The sequence below is a fragment of the Podarcis muralis genome, chromosome Z, assembly GCF_964188315.1.
Source record: "Podarcis muralis chromosome Z, rPodMur119.hap1.1, whole genome shotgun sequence".
Lineage (NCBI taxonomy): Eukaryota > Metazoa > Chordata > Lepidosauria > Squamata > Lacertidae > Podarcis > Podarcis muralis.
In genome coordinates, this window is record NC_135673.1 from 14,260,554 (window position 1) to 14,286,062 (window position 25,509).

General features: G+C 41.4%; 1 protein-coding gene across 4 annotated transcripts in view; it reads right to left on the reverse strand.

The window, feature by feature from the left end:
- The window catches only part of MED27 (mediator complex subunit 27), a 174,111-nt gene that overhangs the window by 46,807 nt on the left and 101,795 nt on the right, over nucleotides 1–25,509 (reverse strand). For 2 of the 4 annotated variants that reach the window (XM_028715861.2, XM_028715862.2), the window contains exon 4: nucleotides 13,900–13,993. The exons of 1 other annotated variant lie outside the window; for it this stretch is intronic. In XM_028715861.2, coding sequence (XP_028571694.1) covers nucleotides 13,900–13,993 — 94 coding nt within the window. Of the gene's footprint in view, nucleotides 1–8,891; nucleotides 11,451–13,899; nucleotides 13,994–25,509 lie in introns of those variants that run through there. One more of the 4 variants, XM_028715863.2, reaches the window with a different exon arrangement.

The following is a 25,509-nucleotide window of genomic DNA, read 5'->3' on the forward strand; positions in this document are numbered from 1 at the left end:
CTAAAGCAGTAGTTTTCAAACTGCGTTTGGGGAGATCCTGGGGAGCTTTAGAACTTATCAAAGGAAAACACAAGAACAGAAAAATAGCACTGCTGAATCAGACCAGTAGTCCATCCTGTCCAGCATCATGTTCTCACAGTGGCCAATCAGATGCCCAATGGGAAGCTTGCAAGCAAGAAATGAGCACAACATAAATAAATATGACAATATTTGGAATGAGTTTATACAAAATGTAGCAGGCTATTAATATTTATATATGTATTAGGGTAATAATATAAAATTTATAAAATAATGTAAGGGTTAGGGTATTTTTCGTATATATTCATCTATGTCTTTCTCCACATTTTTGTGCCTTTTTTCCGTCCCTTTTTCTTTGTATCACTTTATGCCTTTATGGCTGAAACCTTTTCAATAAAATATTAATACCTGATAATAATAATAATAATAATAATAATAATAATAATAATAATAATAGGCAGGATCTGAGCACAACAACACCCTTCCTTTCCAGCAATTGGTGTTCAGAAACATGACTGACTTCAACAGTGAGTGCAATGCTTAGCCATCATGGCTAGCAGCCATTGATAGCCTATAGAACAACAATGGCAGCTAAACCTTCATGAAAGACGGTTTGCCTGTACATTACTGGTCCCCGTTGTGTCATGATTCCAACCTTGAACCTCAGCCAGGACTCTGACACAGGAGTGGAGGAACCTGCTAGATCAGGAAGAACAGTGGCACAAGATGCCGAGGTACTGAATCCTTGACACATAGCCTGAGTTTGTCAGTCAGGAACCCCATGAAACAGATTCCCCCAAATTGGGACACCCCTAGACAAAGGAGAACCCCGCCTCCCCTTTTCACCAGAGGCCTCATGCTCCCCGGTGCATGATCTCCTGTGAAGGCAGCACAAAAGTTAGGGAGCTGACTGAGAGGTGATGGAATATCATTGATTGGTTGGATGCAGAGGAATGGTGGGAGGAACAGCAAGGCCCCCCGCCCGCCCCACATTTCCATGCCTCATTAATCAGCATAGCAACTGAAAATCATGTTGTATGTGTTTGGAACAATAACAGAGAATGGTAAAGAAAATAACTTTCTTGCTAGTTATTTTCCTCCACAGTTCCCCTCAATGGCTGACCCTCCACTTCCTTCCTCCTCTGCTGGTATGAATGCTACACTTTGCTTTTCATGCTCATTCTTCTCTAATGATGCCTATTTGTAAATAGCAAGATAGCATGCAATTAAGCCATTAGCGGCTAAACAAACAAACATGCTAATTAGGTTCTTTACAAGGCTTTTTTTTTTTTAATAGAGAGGCTGGAATTTACCTTTCATTAATCTGACTTAATTGCAATACCATACGCTAAAAAGTCAACATAAATTAAGGGCTTTAAACGATTTCCCCAATATTAAAGATAAGCTGGTGAATTCCTCTCCCCTGAAAATCCCTCCACCCCCAGGTAACAAATGGCAGCCTCTTAATAAGGAAGTGTAAACAGCAAACAACTGTACCAAAATGAAAAGGGGACTGTTTTGCTACCGTTAGTTGCATTTATGATGTAATTACCTCGCTGCAATAAAGAGGTAAGCATCTTAAAAACCTACAAATCAATTCAGTTAGCAGTTGGATATGAAGGATGCCCAACTTCTGTCACTGCATCAGTTGGATCCATGATACTCCAGAATCCAATAAAGCCCCAAATTATCAATGCTCTACGGAGTGCCAGAAATGCCTTCAGGGCATGGATGGGGAGTTTCCAGTGCTACACTCTTCAAGAAAAGCATATCCAGGACCAGATGTTAACTGCTCTGCTGCCACTCAATGTTACATTCCTGGTGCGGTCTTATGGAGAATTTGTTCCATGATTTTGTTCTGGGAACTTTTTGTTAAGGGAACTAAAGGGCTTTGGTTTGAGTAGATTGTACATCATAGTTGTGTCATGTGGAAGAGCCTAGGCTTCACATGCAGAAGATCCCAGGTTCAATCCCTGGTATCTCAAGGAAGGGCTAGAAGAGAGTCCCTGCCTGAAATCTTGGAGACTCACAGCTAGTCAGTGTCAGCAAGACTGAGCTAGCTGGAATAAAACCAGCTTTCTATGTTCCAAATACCAGGCTCCTTCTCATTAGTGGAGACACTAGTTGGAAATGACTCAAACTCCAAGATGTTTAAACATCTGGCAATTACCATTTCTATTAAAAGGCACACTATGATATTTCCCCATTCCCTCACAAGAACTTTCTGCAAACAGGTCCTGAATCAAGACTGTAAAGCTATTTCCTGGTGGTTGAGGGACTAAATCCAGTTTGATGCCATTAATCTGTCTCTATATATGGGGGCTGTTTGTGGACTGGACAGGGGAACTCAAGACACAGAGGATTTAAGGATGCAATTACCTATCCAGCAGAATAGTGCAGAGGCTTCTGGCTAGCTTCCTTCTGTCTCGAGAGACAATGGGGCGTGCCTCCAGAGCCTAGGGCTTGCCGATTGAAAGGTCGGCGGTTCGAATCCCCGCGGCGGGGTGCGCTCCCGTTGTTCGGTCCCAGAGCCTGCCAACCTAGCAGTTCGAAAGCACTCCCAGGTGCAAGTAGATAAATAGGGACCGCTTACTAGCGGGAAGGTAAACAGTGTTTCCGTGTGCGGCTCTGGCTCGCCAGAGCAGCGATGTCATGCTGGCCACGTGACCCGGAAGTGTCAAGAAATCCCACAAGGTTTAGAATCAGAGTTTTCCTTCTCCTAGATGAGCAACCTTTCCAGGTTGACAAGGCCCACCTGCCCCTCATTTACAGAATGTGCAGAAACCACCATCTTGACCAATGGGCCCCCTATTGGTCTTGTCTGCTTAATTTGGTAGAGCCTGTTTTCACATGCAAGCAAGTCCTTAACTTATTGAGGGTTTGAGACCCATCAACTACTCTCACCTGGTTTAACCAGCCAGTTGAAGCCATTCCCGTGGTGTGACTGCTGCCACACGCCAACAGCTTCTAGGAGCCACAGGGGAAAACTGAGTGCAGGGTGGGGACCAAAGGTGGATAAACTACCCCAAAAGAAGCACATGTCCCCTACTCAAGTACTACCCCGCCCCTAACACCCCCTACACCCCCAGAGGTCTCTGCTCCCATGAAAATGTGACACCCTAGTTGAATTATTGGGAAGGAGTTATTGGATCAGGTTCTCCAAAACATGGTTTGAATGCTCTGGAATCAGGGCTGGCACAAGGTATTCTGAAGGGCAGGAAAGCCTTTGTTCCCAGTAATAAGGGGGCAAAAAAACACAATAATTTTTATGCTATTTGTTATGAAATTGTTTATTACATAAATGATGATATACATGGAAGAAGGGTGTTTACAGTTTATAACACAGTCTGACGTCTACAGTCAGTTAGCTCCTCTTCTCTGTTTTTTCTTTCTTTTCCTCATGTACGTTTGCTTTTATTTTGCAAAATAAATGCAGGTAGTCTGTAACTAATGGTCATAATTAAAACTGCCCAAAGATAATTAAGTTATTGTTAACAATCAAAATTCTACCTTATACCTTCCTGCACTGCCAAAACTTATTATTACCATATTCTCTTGAGATCGATAAATGTTATATTCTGTTTTATTTAATTTGCAACTAAATGTTTTGTAAATGATTTTGTATATTTTGGATTACTAGAAAACCAATAAAATTCAAAAGGAAGGAAGGAACGAAGGAAGGCCCCTCCACCCCCAAACACATACACAAATTCCACATACAGAAGTCAACCAGACTGCAGACAAGCTTTGGTGACACAGAGAGGACTGCAAGGCACACACACAGCTTTGTCCTCCATGATCTTGCTGCCATCCTGTCTGCCAGCATCCGCTGTCTGAGGCAGCAGCTAAGGCTGCCACACCTCAAATATGCCATGTGCTCCTAAATCTCCTTCCTCTTCTCTTCACTTTTCCATAGTAGCATTTTCTTCCACCACTTTTGGCTAGTACTGCCTCCTAACCGTATTGTACAAGCAGATTTCAAGATGTAGTATGGAGGGAAAGATGCTAACCATAGTTTGCCAATCTGAGCATCACAGCAAGCTAGTCGTTGTATCAAACCAAGCCCTATTCAGAGTAGACCTATTAAAATTACTGGTAGAAAATAATGCCAAATATAGGGAGAATTTTGCAGTATTCCTTTGAAAATGACTTTACTTATTTTTTTTAAATGCTGGGATTGACAGCAAGGATCCTATATGCAAAACATTGAGGGGGGATCACATATTAGATAATGAAATATTAAACTATGGGAAATGGCCATTTTAGGAATCCCCTTACCTAGATTCAATGGGTTAAATATGGGCAAGAAAAAATTTAAAAATGTGAACAAGACTGGCAAAAGTTTACAGAACTCTGGAATAATGAACAAGGAACTGTGAATGGGGTCATCTGGAGCTCTGAGGTACATTGACAGCTATACATTGATGACACACAGCTCTACTTCTCCTTTACACTTGCAAGTATGGCAGAGGATGTGCTGGACCATTGTCTTGCCTCTGTAATGGAATGGACAAGAGCCAGTAAACTGAAGCTCAATCTGGATAAAGCTGAGGCACTGTTACAGGGTGGTTCCCTAGACCAGATGGATGGGAGGTTGCCTGCTCTTGATGGGGTTACAGCCCCTTCTGAAGGAGCAGGTGTGTAGCTTACAGGTACTTCTGGATCCACTGCTGTTGCTTGAGGCTCTGGTGGCTCAGCTGTGCCCCTATCTGGACAGGTATAGCGTAACTTCTGTTGTCTATGCTCTGGTGACCTCTAGGTTAGATTACTGCAATATGTTATATGTAGGGCTGCCTCTGAAGATGGTTCGGATACTTCAGCTGGTGCAGAATTCAGCTGCCAAGTTGCTCACTGGGGCAAGACAGTTTGAGCATATAATACAATCCTGACATTGGTGCTAGTTTTGACCTATAAAGCCTTAAACAGCTCATGATTGCAATACGTCAAGGACTGCCTCTTCCCATATGACCCGACTTGGACCCTGCGGTCATCATGTGAGCACTTTCTTTGTGTGCCTTCTCCACAAGAGCCCCGGAGGATGTAAGTTTAACAAACAACGATGTTTTTAATAGAGCTACTATTGGATCCAATCATTATTATAAAAAACCAGGAAATGAAGGGGACGCATTCACCAGAAAAGAGGAAGGAGTGAGAAAATCTGTGGCATGTTTCTGAGCCTTCACACCATTAAACATTTAAACCAAATCAATGTTTCTTAAAGGAAGGAGCTGTATAGACTGTTAAGAGTGATCCATTACAAAGACTGCCCTTTAGGAAACAAATGATGTGTGCATGTTTTCCCCTATCCAAAAGGTACAGATGTTCTATATACATAGCTTGAAATTAAGATGTTAGAGTCTCAATTCTGTGATCAACACTGGTACCTCAACTCTTTAAGAAGAATATATGAAATAGTTACTCAAATTAAAAGCTGGAGAGCAGGAATTAAATGCTTGAGGCTACAATCACATTAGGAAAAATAGGGAGATAACTCTGTTAACTAAATTGCTGCAACTAAGATAAATTTAATACAGCAGACAAAACTGCAGCAAGTATACTATCAAGATGTCTAATTTGTCTGTATTTAGCATACAGCCCACTTCTATACTGCCAGACTACTTAGAGTAGCTAAAGGGAGATTTAAGAAGCTAATAGATAAATTATGTAATTTAGTAAGAATGGAAGCCACTGGGAAGGGGGGTGTTACTCCCCAATTTCACAGCAGAAGGAAAAGATTAGGTGAAGAAGCCTAGATATATAAAACATTACAATTATATAAAGGAAATAAAACGGTTGAGCTATAAAAGTAATGTGAAAAACAGTTCCTTAAAATAAGCCATTTTCTGGGGTGGAATATATTTTCCAAAATTATACAAATTATTTTAAGACTCTGCTTTAAAATGATGAGTTGCAGTGCTTCTTTGTTAATCCATTCTGCAATATTTTTAGAAACCATGAGCTTTTTGTAAGTCTTTAGAACGTTACAAAAAATAACAGTGGCTTTTACTCCACATGCATCTTGCAAATGAGTGATGAAATGGGGCACAATACACAGGTGATGGGTAGCATCTGTTCCTTTCAGTGGGGCTTACATGGGACAAGGGTATGCCCTCATCAAAATCCATGGAAGCAAAGATTTGGACTTGACATCTGAAGTAGAAGCCTTCTTACCATACAGTACTTTTACAAGCATTATTTTACAATAATGATCCCGCATTATTTATACTGTCCCTTCTCTCCAGCCCTTCCTAAGAGATTAGGTCAGGTAATAGTTAAAAACAAACAAACAACCCTCAACCAATTAAAACACCACCAAACAACAAGCAGTTAAAATACACAAATTAAAAATTACTCACATAATTCTGGTCATCTACACCACAGCCCAAAATAGAACAATTCATAGCTCTTCTAGATGGAACTCTAAAGTAGGCTTTCCCAACCTGTTGCCCTCCAGATGTTTTGGACTCCAACTCCCATCATCCCTAACCACTGGCCATGCTGGCTAAGGCTGTGAGCAGTCTGCAACATCTGAAGGGCACTAATTTGGGGTTAGGGAAAGTTCCACTGTAATGAAGATGCCACAGAATCCCTCTCTGAGACCCAGGTGTTCAAACCTGGTAGAGATGTGCAAAGCTGTTCCAACTGTAGTGTATGTCACAATCAAGATAGCCCTTTCTGTTATACTGGTAGGCATGATAGTACAAAGGATAAATTACATTCTACTAACTATTTAGGATACTATACTAATACGGTAAGGGACGCGGGTGGCGCTGTGGGTTAAACCACAGAGCCTAGGGCTTGCCGATCAAAAGGTCGGTGGTTCGAATCCCAGCAACGGGGTAAGCTCCCGCTGCTCGGTTCCTGCTCCTGCCAACCTAGCAGTTCGAAAGCACATCAAAGTGCAAGTAGATAAATAGGTACTGCTCCGGCGGGAAGGTAAACAGCGTTTCCGCGTGCTGCTCTGGTTCGCCAGAAGCGGCTTAGTCATGCTGGCCACATGACCCGGAAGCTGTACGCCACCTCCCTCAGCCAGTAATGTAAGATGAGCGCTACAAGCCCAAAGTCGTCCGCGACTGGACCTAACGGTCAGGGGGTCCCTTTACCTTTACCTTACTAATATGGTGGCTCTTGAAGATTTCACAGAATGAAAGAATTTATTAAATCTCATGTAACACTGAAGATTCTAATGCACCATGAATTCAGCATCAGCTTGTGAAAACTTGAGCTAATAGAGTGTTAGACTAGGATCTAGGAGACCATGGTCTGAATCCCCATTTGGCAATGAAGCTCACTGGGTGACCTTAGGCCAGCCATTGTTGCACAGTCTAACCTACCTCATAGGCTTGTTGTAGGGATTAAATGAGGAGAGGGAGCACTGTGAACACCACCCTGATCTCACTGGAGAAAAATGTGGCATATAAAGGCAGCTAATAAATAAGTAATGTGAAAGTACCTTTGTAAGATGTGCATAATCTCTCCACCTGAAGGCACACAATATGATATACAGCATTCATTTTACACATTGTGCTTGGTTCACCGTGCAGTGGAAATACAAATTGACACTGGTGACCATTTCAGTTTGTGGTCACCAGTGGTCATCCTAACATAAGCTCCAACAGGATCACAGAAAGAAAATAGGCAACTCCAGAATATTTTATAGAATAGAGAGAGAACACCACCTACAGCCTTCAGAGCTGCCTATACTTACACATGAATCACATCAGTCAGATGGACTAACAAGAACAGATGTAAAGAATTGCCACTAAAGTGCTAATTATACTGTGTAGCTGAACAATGACAACCTAAATTAATTGAGTTGCTGATAAATCTGGGGAGAATACAGCAGCAACGGACAATGCAAGGGGTTGCTGAACCCTGAAGAATTTCGTGCCAACTAGCTAGTAGATTCCTCTTTTATAGCTGTTATAAGTTTATGTCCATTCCGACCTGCTCAGAGATTCAATTCAACAATAAACGCTTTGCCTTGAAACAAACATTTTCAAACTTAATATAGTTTTATGGACAGGTATAAACAACCCATGTAAAGCATGATTTATAGCTAGGATCTTAAAAGCACTATATCATAGCACTGAAGATGCGCAGCAGCTAAAATGTAAAAACCTGTCTTTGTATGACAATGGATCTCCATTAATACATAATCAAACTCATGTGAGGTTCAGGGTTTTTTTAGAACAAGGAGTTGCTCTATCAAGGGGATAGTTTGTTGCCCACAGCATACACCTTGTTGAGAAATGATCAAATAATTCAATTTGTGAAAGTCTACGACTGGCCAGGATATCAGGCTGAGTTCATTTTTTGAAAGAATTTATATGCCATCCTTCAGTAAAAAATCTTTTCTGATTTGCTTATAAATCAAACAATACAATACAAATTAAAATACATGATTAAACAACAATTAAAGCAAAATAAATTGGTGAAGATTTATAAAGGACAGAAATAATGACACACACGTATTGCACTCATACAAATTTTGGAGGGGAATTTTTTTTGCAAGAAGTTAGAACCTTAATGGTTTCACATGGATAAACATTTAAATGTCGAGATTTTTATTTTATTGATGAAGTTCACGAGATCAGTATGTGCTCGCATGGGTTAGGCCTTCAGCATTTCTCCTGTCACTTCTTCATAGAAAAACTTGATGCATCTATCGGGGTGAAGTGAAACCCCTGTGTTAGCAGAACCAAAGTGCCCTCCTTGGGGTGCAAGCCTGAGCAGTGCGTAAGGTGGTCCTGGGCTGCCCAGATTACAAGAGCCCTCTCTCAGCCTTGCTGGTCTGGTCGAAAGGAAAGCAGAGCACCAGCTGGGCTTGTAGGAGTTGCTGGAAGGACACGTACAAGGCACCATCCAACCACCACTCTGGATTTGTGTAGGGTTTACTCCTTAATCTTTTCCTCTCCCAAAAATGTCCCAACAGGCAGTGGGAGCAATTTTTTCCTCTGGGTTTACTCCCAAAGCCTTTCTCACGAATGAGTATAGCTGCAAGGCAGCAGAGGATCAGACTTTTCCTTCTCCAAGACAGGCAACCTTCCCAGGTTGACAAACCCCATCTGCCCCTCACTCTTCTCTACAGCACATGCAGAAACCACCTTCTTGATTGCTGGACCCACTACAGTGGTATCTCGGGTTAAGTACTTAATTCGTTCTGGAGGTCCATTCTTAACCTGGAACTGTTCTTAACCTGAAGCACCACTTTAGCGAATGGGGCCTCCTGTTGCTGCTGCGCCTCCAGAGCACGATTTCTGTTCTCATTATGAAGCAAAGTTCTTAACCCGAGGTACTATTTCTGGGTTAGTGGAGTCTGTAACCTGAAGCATATGTAACCTGAAGCGTATGTAACCTGAGGTACCACTGTATTGGTCTTGTCTGCTCAATTCGCTGGAGCCTGTCTTTGCATGCAGGAGAAGTCCTTAAATTATTGAGTGTTTGAAACCATCAGCTACTCTCACGTGGTTTAGCCGACCAGTCAAAACAGCTTCCTAGGGTGTGGCTATAGCTTCTAGGAACCACAGGTGAGAGCTGAGTGCAGGGTGGGGACCAAAGGTGGACAAACTCCCCCAGAAGGAGCATGACATGTCACCCACCAGAGGTACTACTCTTTCCCTAACATCCAACTTCTAATTCCCATTTATAATGCCAAATTGGGAAAACGTGTAACAAAGTTTTTGAATTGAAGACAATAAATTTTGCATAGTCTTTTTATTAAGGCTGTTATCCTAGAATGTTTGCGATCTTTCATGTGTGGATGCAGTTAAGATTAACTGATAAATCAATAGGGTGGAATGGGATCAACTGCTATCCAAAACTACCATGATAGACTACTTTAAAATCAGCTGAGGATTCCACAGTGCTCTGGAAAAGGGTTTCAATTATTTATGTGCTTAGACTATGCACTGTAAATCCAGCTTAATGAAGTACAATCACTATGTATAAATCTGAGAAACACAGAAAGAGCGGATTGCCTAGAGGAAACCTTGGCCATGCAGGATCGCAATACAGCAGCTACTAAGAACCAACAAATACCCTTAGGAATGAGCTTCGTTATGCTTCTGTACTAGCTGGAGGTTGTAATGTGCATAAGGGCCTTCCCTTGGTAGGCATATGTTTATATGAATGCTGCCCAAAACTGAAGGCTGAAATGTTTAACCTTTTGTGCCTCTTCTTTAGACTGCTTTGTTAGGAATTTTGAAGGGAATTGAGAGTCTGGCCATGGTGGTAAACTCTTACCTCTACTATGTTGTTGTTGTTGTTGTTGTTGTTGTTGTTGTTGTTGTTACCTTTATTTCCCACTTTTCCCCAAGGAGATCAAGGCGGAACACATGGTTTTACCCTCTCCATATTATATTCACAACAACCCTGTGAGGTAAGTTAGGCTCAGAGCTGGTGACTGGCTCAAGGTAACCTAGTGAGTTTCATGGCCAAGTAGGGGTTTGAAACCTGGTCTCCCAGGTCCTGGTCCAACAACATAACCACTACACCACAGTGCAGTTCTTCTCCATAGCCCCTCATTCTTCATTCAATTTGAAATACCTGTACTGAACTATTAAAATCTACCTTAAGGCTTAACAGAATGATCTAATACGGAAAGTCTCTGCAGGAAATTATGCACACTTGGTGTGCTCTATGGCCTGTACTAGAGATGACAGGATCTTGAAGCAAAAGTATTTAGATAGTTGATCTGCAGGGGAGTTTGGGGTGGCACTAGTTAATTGAAGCTTCCTTGGAGTGAACTTGTGGAACAGCTTGAAAGGAAAAGGTCCCTGTGATAAATTCCAGTCATGGCTGTTGGACGGGTGTGCATTCATAAGAAAATAAAGTGCCAATGAGCAATTAAAACGAAAAACTTGTTTTCTTTCAACTTCATGCTTTCTGCCTAAAACATCTTTGTGCACTAAAACTTTTGGTTCCCAAAGTGTCTGAAGAAAACTCTTCATCAAGGGAAATATTTAATACTTCTTATAAAAAAGGCTTTGCATCTTAGGTGAGCTGGGGTGGAAAAGAAAAGCTCCAAGGGATAATTTTAGTAGTATTAACAATTTGACAAAAGATATGCACTGGGAATTATATCTATTTCTGCTGCTGGTTCTGTTATTTATTTATTTGATTCTTATTGTTTATTATTTAATATATTTTTTATCTCACCTTCTCCTATTCACAAATCTTTTTTATTATGATCATACACAGATCAGCCACTAAATTTCAATCAAACAAATACAGTACAAATGTTCAGTTTACAGGCGAGCAAAATAATATTTGGAACTGAGAATCTCCCAAATTGTGATTCAAGGTGGCTTACAATGTTTACTAGAAATAAACTAATCATGCCCATTCTTTCAATGAGTCTCTTTTAGGTAGAATTGGATTCATCCCTGAAACTAAGGTTTCAGACATTTGTGGTCTTACACTTGGATTTTCTAAAAGAAAAGAAAAATGGAGATTATAAGCACCCATCACTAATTGAGAACAGAGCTATGGAGTCTTGCCAAAACTGATGCTAAATAAATACCAGATAGGCACAGCCAAATTCTGCTGTGAAAACTTGGATAGCACCCCTAATGCCAGTACAAGATCCTTAGGATGCCTGCCCGGGCTGCCCTTGGGGTTTATTTGCATGTGTGTTTGTGTGTATATACAAATGTGTACACACAAGCACAGGTGCAAAATGCTGTGCTATTACTCCTAACTCACCAGATATACAAAATTCCAGACAGATTTTGGTCCTGCTAATAAATACAGAGGATGTCAAATTTGAGCTTACACCAAAAGCATTATGAATACCAGCAGACTGACGGACAATTAAAAGAATATGATGCTAACTGAAAGTGAATGCTTTTGCATGATGCTCCAGAACTCATTCACTACATGTAGTATATTGTTCCACTTGGCGAATCATGAAACCACAAATTAATATTCCAGGGGAAACAAGCTTTTTTTAAAAAAATAACCCTCCAGTTCAGTCAATCCTGGAATAGTATTAAAAAATTGATAACTGAGCAGAAATAAATGAAATATGACAACTGATTTTTATTATGACTAAAGGAACTTGCTTCCTGTACTAAGAATATGTTCATATAAAAAAATGCTAAAATCTCAACTGAAGTTGCTGAGAAGCTAAGCAGTTGGTAAGCTATAAATGTGTTTATAGTTTTTCATTTACACTACAATTTGACATTAAAACCAAGCTTCTCTTTCGGTTTGATTCATCTAGGCTGTATGCCTCCTGCGTTCAGATGCTTGTGAAAATCATTTATTTATTTGGCCAGCAGCCATGATCTCTTATGAAAATATGTTTTTGGCTCTCTAAAATTAATGTAGATTATGTACATTAGTTTGATGCCACACACTTGATGACATAGGAACACAGGAAGCTGCCTTCAAACTCTATGGTTTTATTTCCTCTTCAGATTAAAATATTTGTGGTTTGGTGCAGTTATTTGTTCCCTAGAATTTTCCATCAAATTTCCATATGCAACCCACAAAAATCTTAGCCGTTTACATTGGTTAAGATCCAAACAACTCTACAATGAACTCCAGGAGATCACACTGGGAGTGGAAGGTCTGTTTTCTATTTCAATGCTACACAGCAAACTGCTGTTAAATCTGAAAGGGTGGAATCAGAAGCCATTTGTGATGCCGTGTAGAAGTCAGCTCTTTGCAGACTTCTGCAAAAATAGATTTGCTGCAAATCCTGTGTATGAACTTAGCAGCTCTCCAGCTTAGGACCTTAAAAGACATTTGGTTCAGAAAAGGACAACCAAAATGATCAAGGGGCTGGTACAACTCCCCAATGAGGAACAGTAGCAATATTTGGGGCTTTCTAGTCATGTTGTGGAGAAAGTACAGTATTTTTCCATGTATAAGACGCCCCCATGTATAAGACTCCTCCTATTTTTTTGAACCCAAAGCTGAGAAATTAAGAAGTTGCTCAGCTTTTGGGGGGCGATCACCCTAAAGTTGTTCAGCTTTTGGTGCCGATCGCAGCCCCTGTTGCTCAGCACTGACGGGACACTGCGCTTTACTGCTGGAGAGCCTGAAGTCTCCCTATGCAGCTGTGAAGAGAAGGCCCTGGATGCACTTTCCTTGCAGTGCTCCACTTGGTGCCCTTAACCTTACATGGTTTGTGGTGCAGCGTGGCGCAGTCTGGCGACCTGGCACCTGTGCGTGCACAAGAAGGAGTGGTACGTGTTACTGGAGGTGGGGGCGGGGAGAGAAATAGGCAACGCTTATCTCTGGTAGCAAAAGCTTTCATGGCAGCTGCGGAAAGATCAAGGAAATCAGTGGACATATTTTTCCATATATAAAACCCTGAATTTTTTGACGAACAAAATTTAGCAAAAAAAGTGTGTTATACATGGGAAAATACGGTAGTTAGGAAGGATACTAGAACTCAGTGTCCTCCAAGGAACCCAAATATTGAAAGATTAAGTACAGACCAGAGAAAGTACTTCTTCACAAAGTTAAACTATGAAATTTCCACCTGCAAGAGTAGTGTTGGCCACCACATCACACATCTTTAGAAGAGGATTAGACAAGTTCATGCAGGAAAAGGCTATCAATGCCTGCTAGCCACAATGGTGATGCTCTACTGGAATTGCAGATGAGGAGATCACTGTTGTGCTCTTGAAGTGCTAGCAAGTTTCCCACTGGCCATTTTGAGAACAGGATGCTAGGCTAGATAGACCATTGACCTAAATCTGAACCTTTACCCTGACAGATGACTTTTAAGCTTTTGCCAGCATCTTCTGATCAATTATTAGTAGTTAAGATTTTTTTAAAGCACATGCTTTCTCCATCTCCCAACCAGGAACTTGCATTTTTGTGTGTGTGCACCACCACTTTTGCTTGTATAAAACTTTAACATACCAGTAACATTGCAGAGGTCCCATTTGGCCTTGATAAGTGGATGGACATTTCAGGAAACATTCTATCAATGCGGTTGATCACATCATCAACGTACCTAAAAAATGATCACAAGCATTAAAAAAGAAAAAGACGAAAAGTCTAAACTGAGAATGTAGCTTTGTACATGGGTGCATAAATGAAAGCTATCTCTACTCTTTAACAGCTCTATCAAGATCCTCTCATCAATACCCTTGCATTTTTTTAACTGAGTCATACAAATTCCCAACACATTTTTTTTACTTTGCCAGCTACTTTTTAGGTTTTGCCTGTACCACATGAAATAAAAAAGCACAAATATTCTTTCCTCTCCTTCCCTGGAACATTCCTTATAGCCCCTTTCTTCTCATATTCCCTCTCTGTTCTTTAGCACTGCTCTTCTAAATTGTGATATGCTACTGCACACCTGTAGTTCCTATGTAGAAACCAACAAAAGTGGCAGCTCTTCATGATGTGCATCTCTGAAAGCCACCCCCACCATATGCTGTTCTGACCAATCAAGATTCTCTAAGCAATCTTGTGGTCAAACCTGCTTGTAAAGCTGCTTTCAAAACAGGGGTTATATTCAACTTAGTTCTACTCACTGTAGACCCACTGAAACTAACAGGCCCTGTGTCTTTTTAAATTTATTTCTAAAATGGTCTACTCTGAATTGGTCCAACAGTGGGTACAGCCCATGGACAACTGTATTGCCATGTGTAAGACATTTTTTAATGTACAGTCAATGATCACTTTGCTTTGTGCAGGGGTTCTGTTCCCGGGCCCTGCACATTGGCGGACTACATATAAGTGTGGCCTTCCCCGTCCCCACCCCGCCTCCATTCCGCCCTGTTTAGTGACATTTTTAAGGTCACTTCCAGGTTTGGCACTGTGCTCATGTGCATCATTCAGACACACATTATTTAGCTGTTGCCTGTATACACATTTAAGTTATCTGGATTGGCCCTTGAATCAAAATTCCAAGTAAAACATTTGGCCCAGTAATGGATGGGAACAGTGTGTCTCATCTTTCTGAGCTACATGCCTTGACACACAAATTATCATTGTGCACATACAGCAATGCTCCTCAACAGACTATTTTAGCACCTGCCCAATCAGCTCCTAGTAATCTAACTCCTAGTTAAAAGGTGTAAAATAAAATGAAGAGATGAGAAGACTTGTGGGTATCTTTCCCAATACAGTAATCCTCCAGGAATGCTGTGCCAGGAAACATACACATTTTTGGCCCTAATTTAGTGTTCATTTTAAGGGCTGGCAAGTTTATCCTGCTATCATAACACTCCATTAATCACAAAATTCACAGGAAGGCAGCCGGCTAGCCAACCAGCCAGCTAACTCCTTCAGAAGCCTAGAGGATCCCAAGATTACATCTTAGTATTATAACCCATGCTTTAATTCTTAAATTTTGCCATTAAAATAATTAAAATCATACTTAGCAAGGTGAAGAATTTTTGCAGAAGTCACCAGTTTTTCAAGCAGTGTGTCTGTCTCTATCTATCTATCTATCTATCTATCTATCTATCTATCATCTCTATCTATCTAATTTTAATAATAATTTTTATTAGTTTTCAATTACAGTCCAATAATAGCCTCATAACAAGACCAATTTATAATACAATTATTAATACCAATTGTTCAAATACTGAATTATATAATTTATATAAAGTGGCCCCCGGTGTGCTAGATTTGATGATTTTCTTTATTTCTCCATTCCAAAATCTTATTAATTTCAATTACATTCCAGTCATAATAATAATCCCTCATACAACAACTGCAATATTAATAACTTCTATTCATGATGACACATTAAATGATTTATAAAACTACAAGTGACTATATCCTTGTTCTTCCTGTGTGGGGCAATTATTTTGTCCATGGTGTTTCTCCCTGTCCTTGTAAGATGTTGTGTCTTTCTTTCTCCCGGTTGTTGCTGTTATCCATCATGCCTTGGGCGGAGTTGATATCCCATTGTTGTTCCAGAGATTTCTCAATCACTCTGTCCTGTGCTTCATTGTTTTGCAACTTTAACAACAGCTGTAAAAATCACCCTGTCCCAGTAAATACTACCTGTTGTCACCATTTTTCCTGGGAAGAAGAGTAGTCTGTCGAAATGCAGATGACTTTATAAAGAACCTTATCAGTTCCTTGGCAGTTGACAGACCCCTTTCATCCTTCCTTCCAACTGAAGATATATGAGCAATTATACTTCCAATTAAATTAAATTCCAAGTCCTCTTAGCGTTATTCAGTTCACTTCGTAAATAATAAAGGATGGGGAAGAGTCAGCTCTAAGTTTCCATCGTAAACCTTTTGCAAAATAGAGCTTCCCCCCCTTTTTACCCATCAGTTCCGTTTGATGTTATATTCCATATTTATAATCCAATTTCTTCCATCCTTGCTTGTACAAATATAATTTGAACTAACATTCAGAGGAGGGTTGCCGAATCATAAATGTAGAGAATAAAACTTTAAACAAAGAAACTGTAGGCTCCTTTCCCCCTCACTGCCCTTTGCTCTGAATGAAGTCTTTTCTGAAGTTCACATAAAGTCCTTGCAGTTGGTTTGTTCCGCAGTTTGTGATCTCATCTCTTCTAGCAAATGCCTGTATTTTAGTCCAATTAAGCTCTAAATAACAGCAGAACCTCTGCTTCTTAATAGCAGCATTGGAGGGTTTTCAGCAGGTGAAGTGCTTTTGCACTCAGCGCCTCCCTGCCCCCCGCATTCCATGCCAGAGTGAGAGCCAAGTACCGTGAGTGAAGTCCTTTCCCCACGTCCCTGGGGGGAATTTGCAAGGATAATTACCCTCTATCATCCTTGTTTTTCCTTCGCCAACGATCTCCCGCTGTCATGGGGGCTGCCTCCATTAATGCAGAGCAGAACTGGATGCCCTATGTATCTATCTAGCTTAAAAATACCTGATAGGATAGCTTTTACGTGAATGGCACCACCTAGCAGGCAGAAGGTGCTTCAGAAGGCTTATATTTGGCCAAAGTGTAGAATCCACCAATTCATTTTGTGGAGGGCTGGGAGTAGTACAGAGAAAGATCAGGAATTAAAAGTTAAGGACTATTTCAGAAGCTGCAGCTTTGTAAACAGGTAACATGGCATCTCTCCCCCTCTTTCTCACATATAAACTTGTCCCCAAAGAGAATGCAGAAAGGCAACACTTTAAATGCCTTTCAGTTCTACACTGGACAGATGGCTTAGTTCTTCAGTATGACCTTTTAAAATAAACTGGATTAGATCCAGTGATCCGATGTTAGTGTTATGTTTAGTAGCTCAGGCACCATTTAAATAGCGTTTCTCCCACACAGTGTGTAAAATACATGCTGTTCATTTTTCACTCCACATACAAAACCTAAGAATCGAATATATATATGTATCAAACTTTTATTTTGCTTTATAGGAGAGAGAAGAAGACAGTGCTCTGATAGCATGTTTTGTTTTTCCTTTTCAGGAAGCCAATTACTGTCACGAAGCACAGGGTTGGTCATGTGAATGGTTGAACATCATATATTGCCAAGAATTAGTCAAGTATTTAAAGCACATATTTATTAGAAAGGGAACACATAAAGAAAATGTCAGTGGATTTAAAATACAACAGTCTTAGTATTTAATCTTCTAAAGCATCTTAGGGCCTCACATACTCCCTTTTCCCCTCTACTCTCAATTGCATAGGTTCAATGAACTACTTTCTCTTCAGCACCGAACTATCACTTCCCATTCCATCCAAGCTGCCAACAATGGTTTGTGTTTGCCCTTCAAACCAGAATTGCAAACTCTGTCCAAATTTTACTGTTACATTCAGGACAATTATTTTCACCAGTTAAGAAATGGGCATCTTAGCCAGAATTACATGTACAGTGGCACCTTGGGTTACATACGCTTCAGGTTACAGACTTCGGTAACCCAGAAATAGTGCTTCAGGTTAAGAACTTTGCTTCAGGATAAGAACAGAAATCGGGCTCCGGCGGCACGGCAGCAGCAGGAGGCCCCATTAGCTAAAGTGGTGCTTCAGGTTAAGAACAGTTTCAAGTTAAGTACGGACCTCCGGAACGAATTAAGTACTTAACCTGAGGTACCACTGTATCTTAATAGGAACCGTCAATTTCTATCACCTAATATGGCTGTTCCCCCTCAAATGAACGGGAGAGTGGGGCACCCCCCACTATCATGCTCTGATTGTCTATGCATGGGGGCATATAAGCTCCCCCCCCCCAAATGAATTACAGCACCTGGTTCCACATCACAGGGGAAACTTATACTTGTTGAGTAAGAATCGCAGAGGAAGCTTATACTTGTAAACTCTCCTCTACTGATGTGCTCCCAGGTGTGGAGAAGCAGGAATGTGACTGTGAGGGTGACCCAACTCTGATTTTCACATGACTGTAAACTTGCAGGAAGGAGAATTCTTCAATAGGGTTCTACTCCCTGTTCTGCCAAAGACTTCCATTGTGCATGAAGGTTCATGTTGCCCCGTCTTTGGACATGGATACTTTATAAGTTCAACTGAAGATTCAGTCTTAACATGTCATGTCCTTACCTACTGAATTGAAATTTAACAGACATGTGACATACAACAGCTCCACACATCTGTTTAGGTGGAACGGAACATCAATATCCTAACAATGACAACCTGATGTATCTCCGGTGTTCTCTTGAAGATGTGCCTCCCCAAATATATGTGCTAAGGAAAACAATTGTGCCTACCTTGCTGCTGGGGGTACACACTGTACTATTTGTTATACAGCGGTACCTCAGGTTAAGTACTTAATTCGTTCCGGAGGTCCGTTCTTAACCTGAAACTGTTCTTAACCTGAAGCACCACTTTAGCCTATGGGTCCTCCTGCTGCCGCCGCGCCGCCAGAGCACAATTTCTGTTCTCATCCTGAAGCAAAGTTCTTAACCCGAGGTACTATTTCTGGGTTAGCGGAGTCTGTAACCTGAAGTGTGCGTAACCTGAAGCATATGTAACCCGAGGTACCACTGTAGTAACAAACAGGATTGCTCAGTTTCATTAACGTGCAGCTATTCTATATTACACCATGTAAACATAGAGCAGCCTCTCAGGCAAGTTTGTTTTCCACAAAATTCCATTTTCCCTGCCTCACTTTTGCCTCTGGGTTAGATATTAGAGGGTCAATGGCACCTCTCAGCAGGACAAGTTGGTCATGAGCCTTCAGCTTCTGACATCTAGTGAAGGCCTCTCTAGTATGAGTAGGTACTTTCTTACAATAACATCTATATACATATGTTAAAAATACTGAAGACTTCTGAATAGGGGAAGTGCTGTAGAGGACTTGCTCAGCATTAGAGGAACTGGTTTGCATACAAAAAGATCCCCAGCATCTCTAGGTAGGGCTGGGAATCAGCCCTTGTTTGAAGCCCTGGAGAGCCACTGCCAGTCAACATAGACAAACAGTGAGCTAGAGGAATGAATGGTCTAATATAAGGGAGCTTCCTATCCTTATAAATGCATGCAGGAGACCTATTGCCACTTACTACCATTCTCAGGGGACGCGGGTGGCGCTGTGGGTAAAACCTCAGCGCCTAGGGCTTGCCGATCGCATGGTCGGCGGTTTGAATCCCCGCGGCAGGGTGAGCTCCCGTCTTTCGGTCCCAGCTCCTGCCCACCTAGCAGTTCGAAAGCACCCCTAAGTGCAAGTAGATAAATAGGGGCCGCTTACTAGCGGGAAGGTAAACGGCGTTTCCGTGTGCGGCTCTGGCTCACCAGAGCAGCTTCGTCACGCTGGCCACGTGACCCGGAAGTGTCTCCGGACAGCGCTGGCCCCCGGCCTCTTAAGTGAGATGGGTGCACAACCCTAGAGTCGGACACGACTGGCCCGTACGGGCAGGGGTACCTTTACCTTTTTACCATTCTCAGTGCCAAGGTGTTTTAATGGCAAACTTGTTTCTATTAGGAATATTATTTTATTTACAACATACTATGATTCCTGGTGGGCAAGGAGAAGCAATGCAATGCTCACGGAAGAGGATGAACTGATGCCCCAAACAGCACCTACTGCATCTGGTACTAAAAATGGGCCATAAACAAAACTGTCACAATTCTCATAATGCTGATTTGAAAACTGTAGATATAGTTTATTATTCCTGGGGTGAAAATAAAGAATTTAATTCAAACAGTGCCTCTTAAGCAAGCACAAGCATGTTTGCAAGTGTGGCTCTGCAGCAGGTTTTCCAGTGACATGAATTAACAATAGTTATTAAAGCAGTGATCTCTGCCACCTCTTGCAAAATGACACTTCATGCTTGGAGAAGCAGTGAAAGGATCTTCAACGAATTCTCATGCTGTGAAAGCCTCTCCCAGATGTGACTATCAGCCAAGAACGTGCGTTTTGAAGACTGAAACCTCTCTACACAGCTCCATATTACAAAAAAAAAATATTTGAATTAATGGCATTTTTAAAAAACACCGGTTTCTTCTCGGTGCTGGAATGCATGCTTTACAAACTGAAGGTTCCCCAGCGTCAACTCTGTCCCAGCATCACCAGATGCAGCTGCCAGAGTACTGTCTTTTGGTTCCACTTAGATCTTACACGACGCCTGTTTATTTAAACAATTTATATATATTAGTTAACTAGAATAGTCTGGAAGCGGAGTACAAGAAATACGTTACACACTGTTAAGGTAGAAATTGGTTAAAATGATAGAATTAGACTTCAGTTAAAATGCCTGTGGTAATAAATGGTGGCTATGCTCTGCCTAAAAAAGTTGGAGGCAGGAATGCTTCTGCATAGCAGTTTGCTGAAATCCACAAATGGAGAGTGCTTTTTTGTTCAACTCCTGCTTGCAGGTTACCCGTAGGCATCTGGTTGGCCAGTGAGAACTGGATGCTGGACTAGTTGGACCACTGGCTTTATCCAGCAGGCCCTTCTTATGTTCTTAAAAGAGTCTTCAGTAGGTGCCGGAAAATCAACACCAAGCAGGCCTGTTGGACCTCACTTGGAAGGGAGTTCCAAAAAATTGCTCCCACAATACTGAACAGAAGGTTCATGATGTGTATTAGTCATGAGGGACCACTAAGTATGACTTTCCATGATCAGGCAGGACTATAAGGGATCAGGCAGTCCTTAGGGTATCCTGCTAAGGGCCTTTTAAAACAATACCTTGGTAAAAAAAAATAAAACTAGCCCCAAACTGAATTGTTAAAAGCTCACACGTCAAAATTTTAAATATTCAAAGTTAACCTGATTCATATTCCTAAAAATGACACATTTTCTATCAGAGTGAGGTTTTTCTTTTTAAAATCAAGCTGTATTAACATCTGCTCGTACAGAGACATCGACATCTTGCCATTTCTAAACTTTATAGCAGCCAACAAAATTATCTTTATTCATTTAGTTAAAGAGAGTCATACTCCATGTTCCTGCTCTTCAGTCTTCAAGGCAGTTTTCAACCAACAGAACCATCAGATCCAAATATCACAAAAAATCAAAGAAATGTCATATAAAAAGTGAAAAGCAGCAAGACTAGCAAAAACATTTATCCATCAAAGGCTTGGTAGAGTGAAAGTTTTAACTTGGTACCATGAAAACAGAAGAAATGGCACCAAATATTTCTGGAGGAAGCCTCACCTAAATAGGGTGCTACTACAGGAAAGGCCCAGGTCATCAAATCTAATATTGGAGAAAGGGGCACCTACAGAAAAGTATCTCCTCATATAGTACTCATAACCTACACCATCAGCACCCACTGCTGCCAGCCTGGCTGGATTCATCTAAAAACTAAAGCTATAATTAAAATTATGAATTTATTTAATTACCAAATGATGGAAATATTTGGAGATCAAGAGCTCCAAAATGGCAAGTGGGACCACTTTGCACCACCAAAACATGCAATTAGGGGAATCAGATTCTGGCATGACTATTGTGAACAGAGGAAAACAGGCTGACAGGACCATTGCCACATAATACGGCAGGTGTTTCCAAAAAAAGCCCCTGCTTGGCGCAAACTGCTGTCCGACCCCTCCATCCACCTTCTGTCTTGCAAGGAGCTCTTGTGGATTGCAAAATGTATGTATGTATTTATTTATTTATTTATTTATTTATTTATTTATTTATTTATTTATTTATTGCTTCCTACAATTGACTTTAAAAAAGGCTGCAAACTGTTGTATGGTAAGAGTGAACCTCATGCAACTCAGCTGAAGAAATCTGAGTAAATAGGTATAGGGCCATGCTGCAAACTTTCTACAGGGGAGCTGCAGGGAGAATATAGTTGGTCAAGGGAGCTGTGGACTCAAACAGGTTGAAAACCTCTGCGCTAGAGGATGGTGGAGTACTAATAACAATGCTTTCTATTTCATTCAGTTTTCTATTTGCTTGAGGTGCAACTTCAGAGTTTGGTAAGAAGCTCATCAATCGGCTAAAGTGAAATCAAGAACAATTAAGGGTAGGAAGTTTGGCCAAGATCTGCTCTCTCTGTAAGGAGATGCCTTTCTCAGAAAGATCTCACGGTCTATATAAACCAGCTTGTACCCATCCACTCCAGTCCAGGCTATTTCCCGCTTCTCTAAATGATGGATGAGAGCAGATAGGAACAAGAGGAGAGATGATAATCCTGTTGAAGAGATCTAGATGGCAAGGCCTTTCAGGCACAGGAGCGCATCTAATTGTCTTTTGCAGTGTGTCTCTTGCAAGCATATAATCAGTGGTTTTCCCCTCTTGAGTGACATTTCTACCCTGCATCTTTTAACAGGAGAATTTAACCTGTTGACATTTAATCTGAGTATCTTTATTTCTCCAGTATCATCCATTATTCATTATTGAATTGTTGTTGCATATGGCAGCATGGAGGCAAACAATGCAGTTTGCGTCAAGAACAACGGTAATAGTAAGCATCTAATGGAGTGTAGCGGCATATGCTGCCATGGTGAAAACTACTTTTGAGAATTGTTTAGAAGGGGAACAAGATCCCCTTCAATACTTAACACCATTCCATGTTTCAAATGCCATATAAGGGGCCACTGAAATTTTAAATCTGTGTCTTTCACTCATCCTGTGCTTATAAGATTCATTAAGTGCCGTGTTTTTCCATGTATAAGACGCCCCCATGTATAAGACGACTCCTATTTTTTGAGCCCCAAATTAAAAAATAAAATAAATATTGATATTTTATAAAATATTCAAAACACCTGTATATTTAGTACCATATATTTAAACATCAAACAGTGAGGCAATCTGTGTAATGGCGGCTGCTCCTGTCATCTCAGTGTAACGCCACTGTAGCTGCAGCTCCAGTTCTCCCGCCTGTGTGTTGCACTTTTGTCTCGATATATACAGTGTGTACCGTATTTACTCCACAAGCGCCGGCAGATGTGAATGCTGATTGAAGAGCTGCGACTGCCAGAGCTGCCTGAGGGAGTGTGCTTGGGAAATGGGGGGTCTGGGTAGCCAGGGGGCAGCTGAGGGAACCGGGTGGAAGGGACAATGTCCAGAGTGGAGGCTGCTGGGGGGGGGCGGGGAGAGTATCAGACCAGGGTTTGTCATGAGGCCAATAGTGAGGGGAGGCTGGGGGGGAAGAATATGGATGGCGGTGTGTATTTATTTATATATTTAATTGCAACAGTCTGTGTATAAGACGACCCCCAATTTTAAACTTAAAAAATTTGGGGGAAATATCATACAGTGGTACCTCGGGTTACATACGCTTCAGGTTACATACGCTTCAGGTTACAGACTCCGCTAACCCAGAAATAGTACCTCGGGTTAAGAATTTTGCTTCAGGATGAGAACAGAAATCGTGCTCTGGCGGCACGGCAGCAGCAGGAGGCCCCATTAGCTAAAGTGGTGCTTCAGGTTAAAAACAGTTTCAGGTTAAGAACGGACCTCCGGAACGAATTAAGTACTTAACCCGAAGTACCACTGTATTATACATGGAAAAATACAGTATATACGGTAAATCTCTTGTGGTAAGGAGCTCTTTTAACTTGTGAGATATGCAGCATACTTAGTTAGCAAAAGTTTTCTTTCTTTAAAGAGTTAAGCTGCCCGCTGGCTGCCAAGGCAGCGCCCTCTACCTAGTCCAGCAATATAATTCATTTTGATGCTTTATAATTCAATATAATTCAAAGTGGTGCTTTATAGATGCTTTTTGAGCTTCCCGCTTCTTTTGCCAGCCTAGGTCGAATTCTTCTTCTGAAGATTCTATGTGTTAGGCAGCTTGCTCAAAATCACCTGGGATGGTTAGATTGAGATTGAGGCAAAACATGCCTCACCTCCTTGTGGGTGGAGGCTTGGTGTTACATTCCGCCTGAGAGAACAATCAGATAAAAGGGGTAGCCCCATCTAAAACACCCCCCAGCATTTTGGAGTTTCTCCATAAATGGCTTAAATTCTCATGATTAAACGTTGCAGCACAAATACTTCAAAATTGTAATTCTTTGCTCTTCCCACTCCAGGCTGCCTGGTGTGCGCACTTCTCTTAAAATGGCTTCCTCTATGGAAAGGCAGAAAAGCTTTCTGGGTCTGTTGTCAACATTTTGTTTTTATTTGTATCCTGACAAATGATTCAAAAGGAACATGTAAAAAAGCACAAGGAAAATTAAAAAACAAACTAAAAAAGGTAAAGGTACCCCTGCCCGTACGGGCCAGTCTTGACAGACTCTAGGGTTGTGCACTCATCTCACTCTATAGGCCGGGAGCCAGCACTGTCCACAGACACTTCCGGGTCACGTGGCCAGCATGACAAGCTGCATCTGGCGAGCCAGCACAGCACACGGAAACGCCGTTTACCTTCCCGCTGGTGAGCGGTCCCTATTTATCTACTTGCACCCAGAGGTGCTTTCGAACTGCTAGGTTGGCAGGCGCTGGGACTGAACGACGGGAGCGCACCCCGCTGCGGGGATTCGAACCGCTGACCTTTCGATCGGCAAGTCCTAGGCGCTGAGGCTTTTACCCACAGCGCCACCCGTGTCCCTAATAAAAAAAAAAAAAAAAAAAAACTACCAACAACTAAAAACAAAAACAGCATACAGAGGGAGGGGACTAGATTAGTTCCTGAGGGTTTATTCCATTCTCACCATTTAATAACTCCACATGCATATCATCACATTTTGTGATCATACACCCAATCAGAACCTGAACTGTTTGTTTGTTTTTCCCTTTAAGATTAGTTCCTGATCACAGGCATTGAGCCATATATGGTGTTGAATTTTTTTAAGAATGCTTTGAATTTAGAGATTCACGAACAAGGGACTGAACAAAGGGCCCTCTCTTCCTGTGCCAACATTGTGGCTTTGGATTTTTCTGGTTTGTTAGATGACATTAAACAAGAGCTCCCTGATTCAGACAGAATAGGCAAATTTGGCTTAAAAAGAGCCATGATCTTCATGCCAAAATTGGCATACAAGGGGGTAGTAGGAGACCTCGGCCCCAACACTTGCTCATGGTTTCATAATTCATATTTTATGAAGTTGCAAGCATTCATCTGAATCAGGCTTATGTGTAATAATCTCAACATTTCTGCTCTTCTCTGTCCATCATTAACTTCTCTTCCAGGATCCCACAACTCAACTTATTGCTATCAGCACAGCAAATGCTATAATAATAAAGCA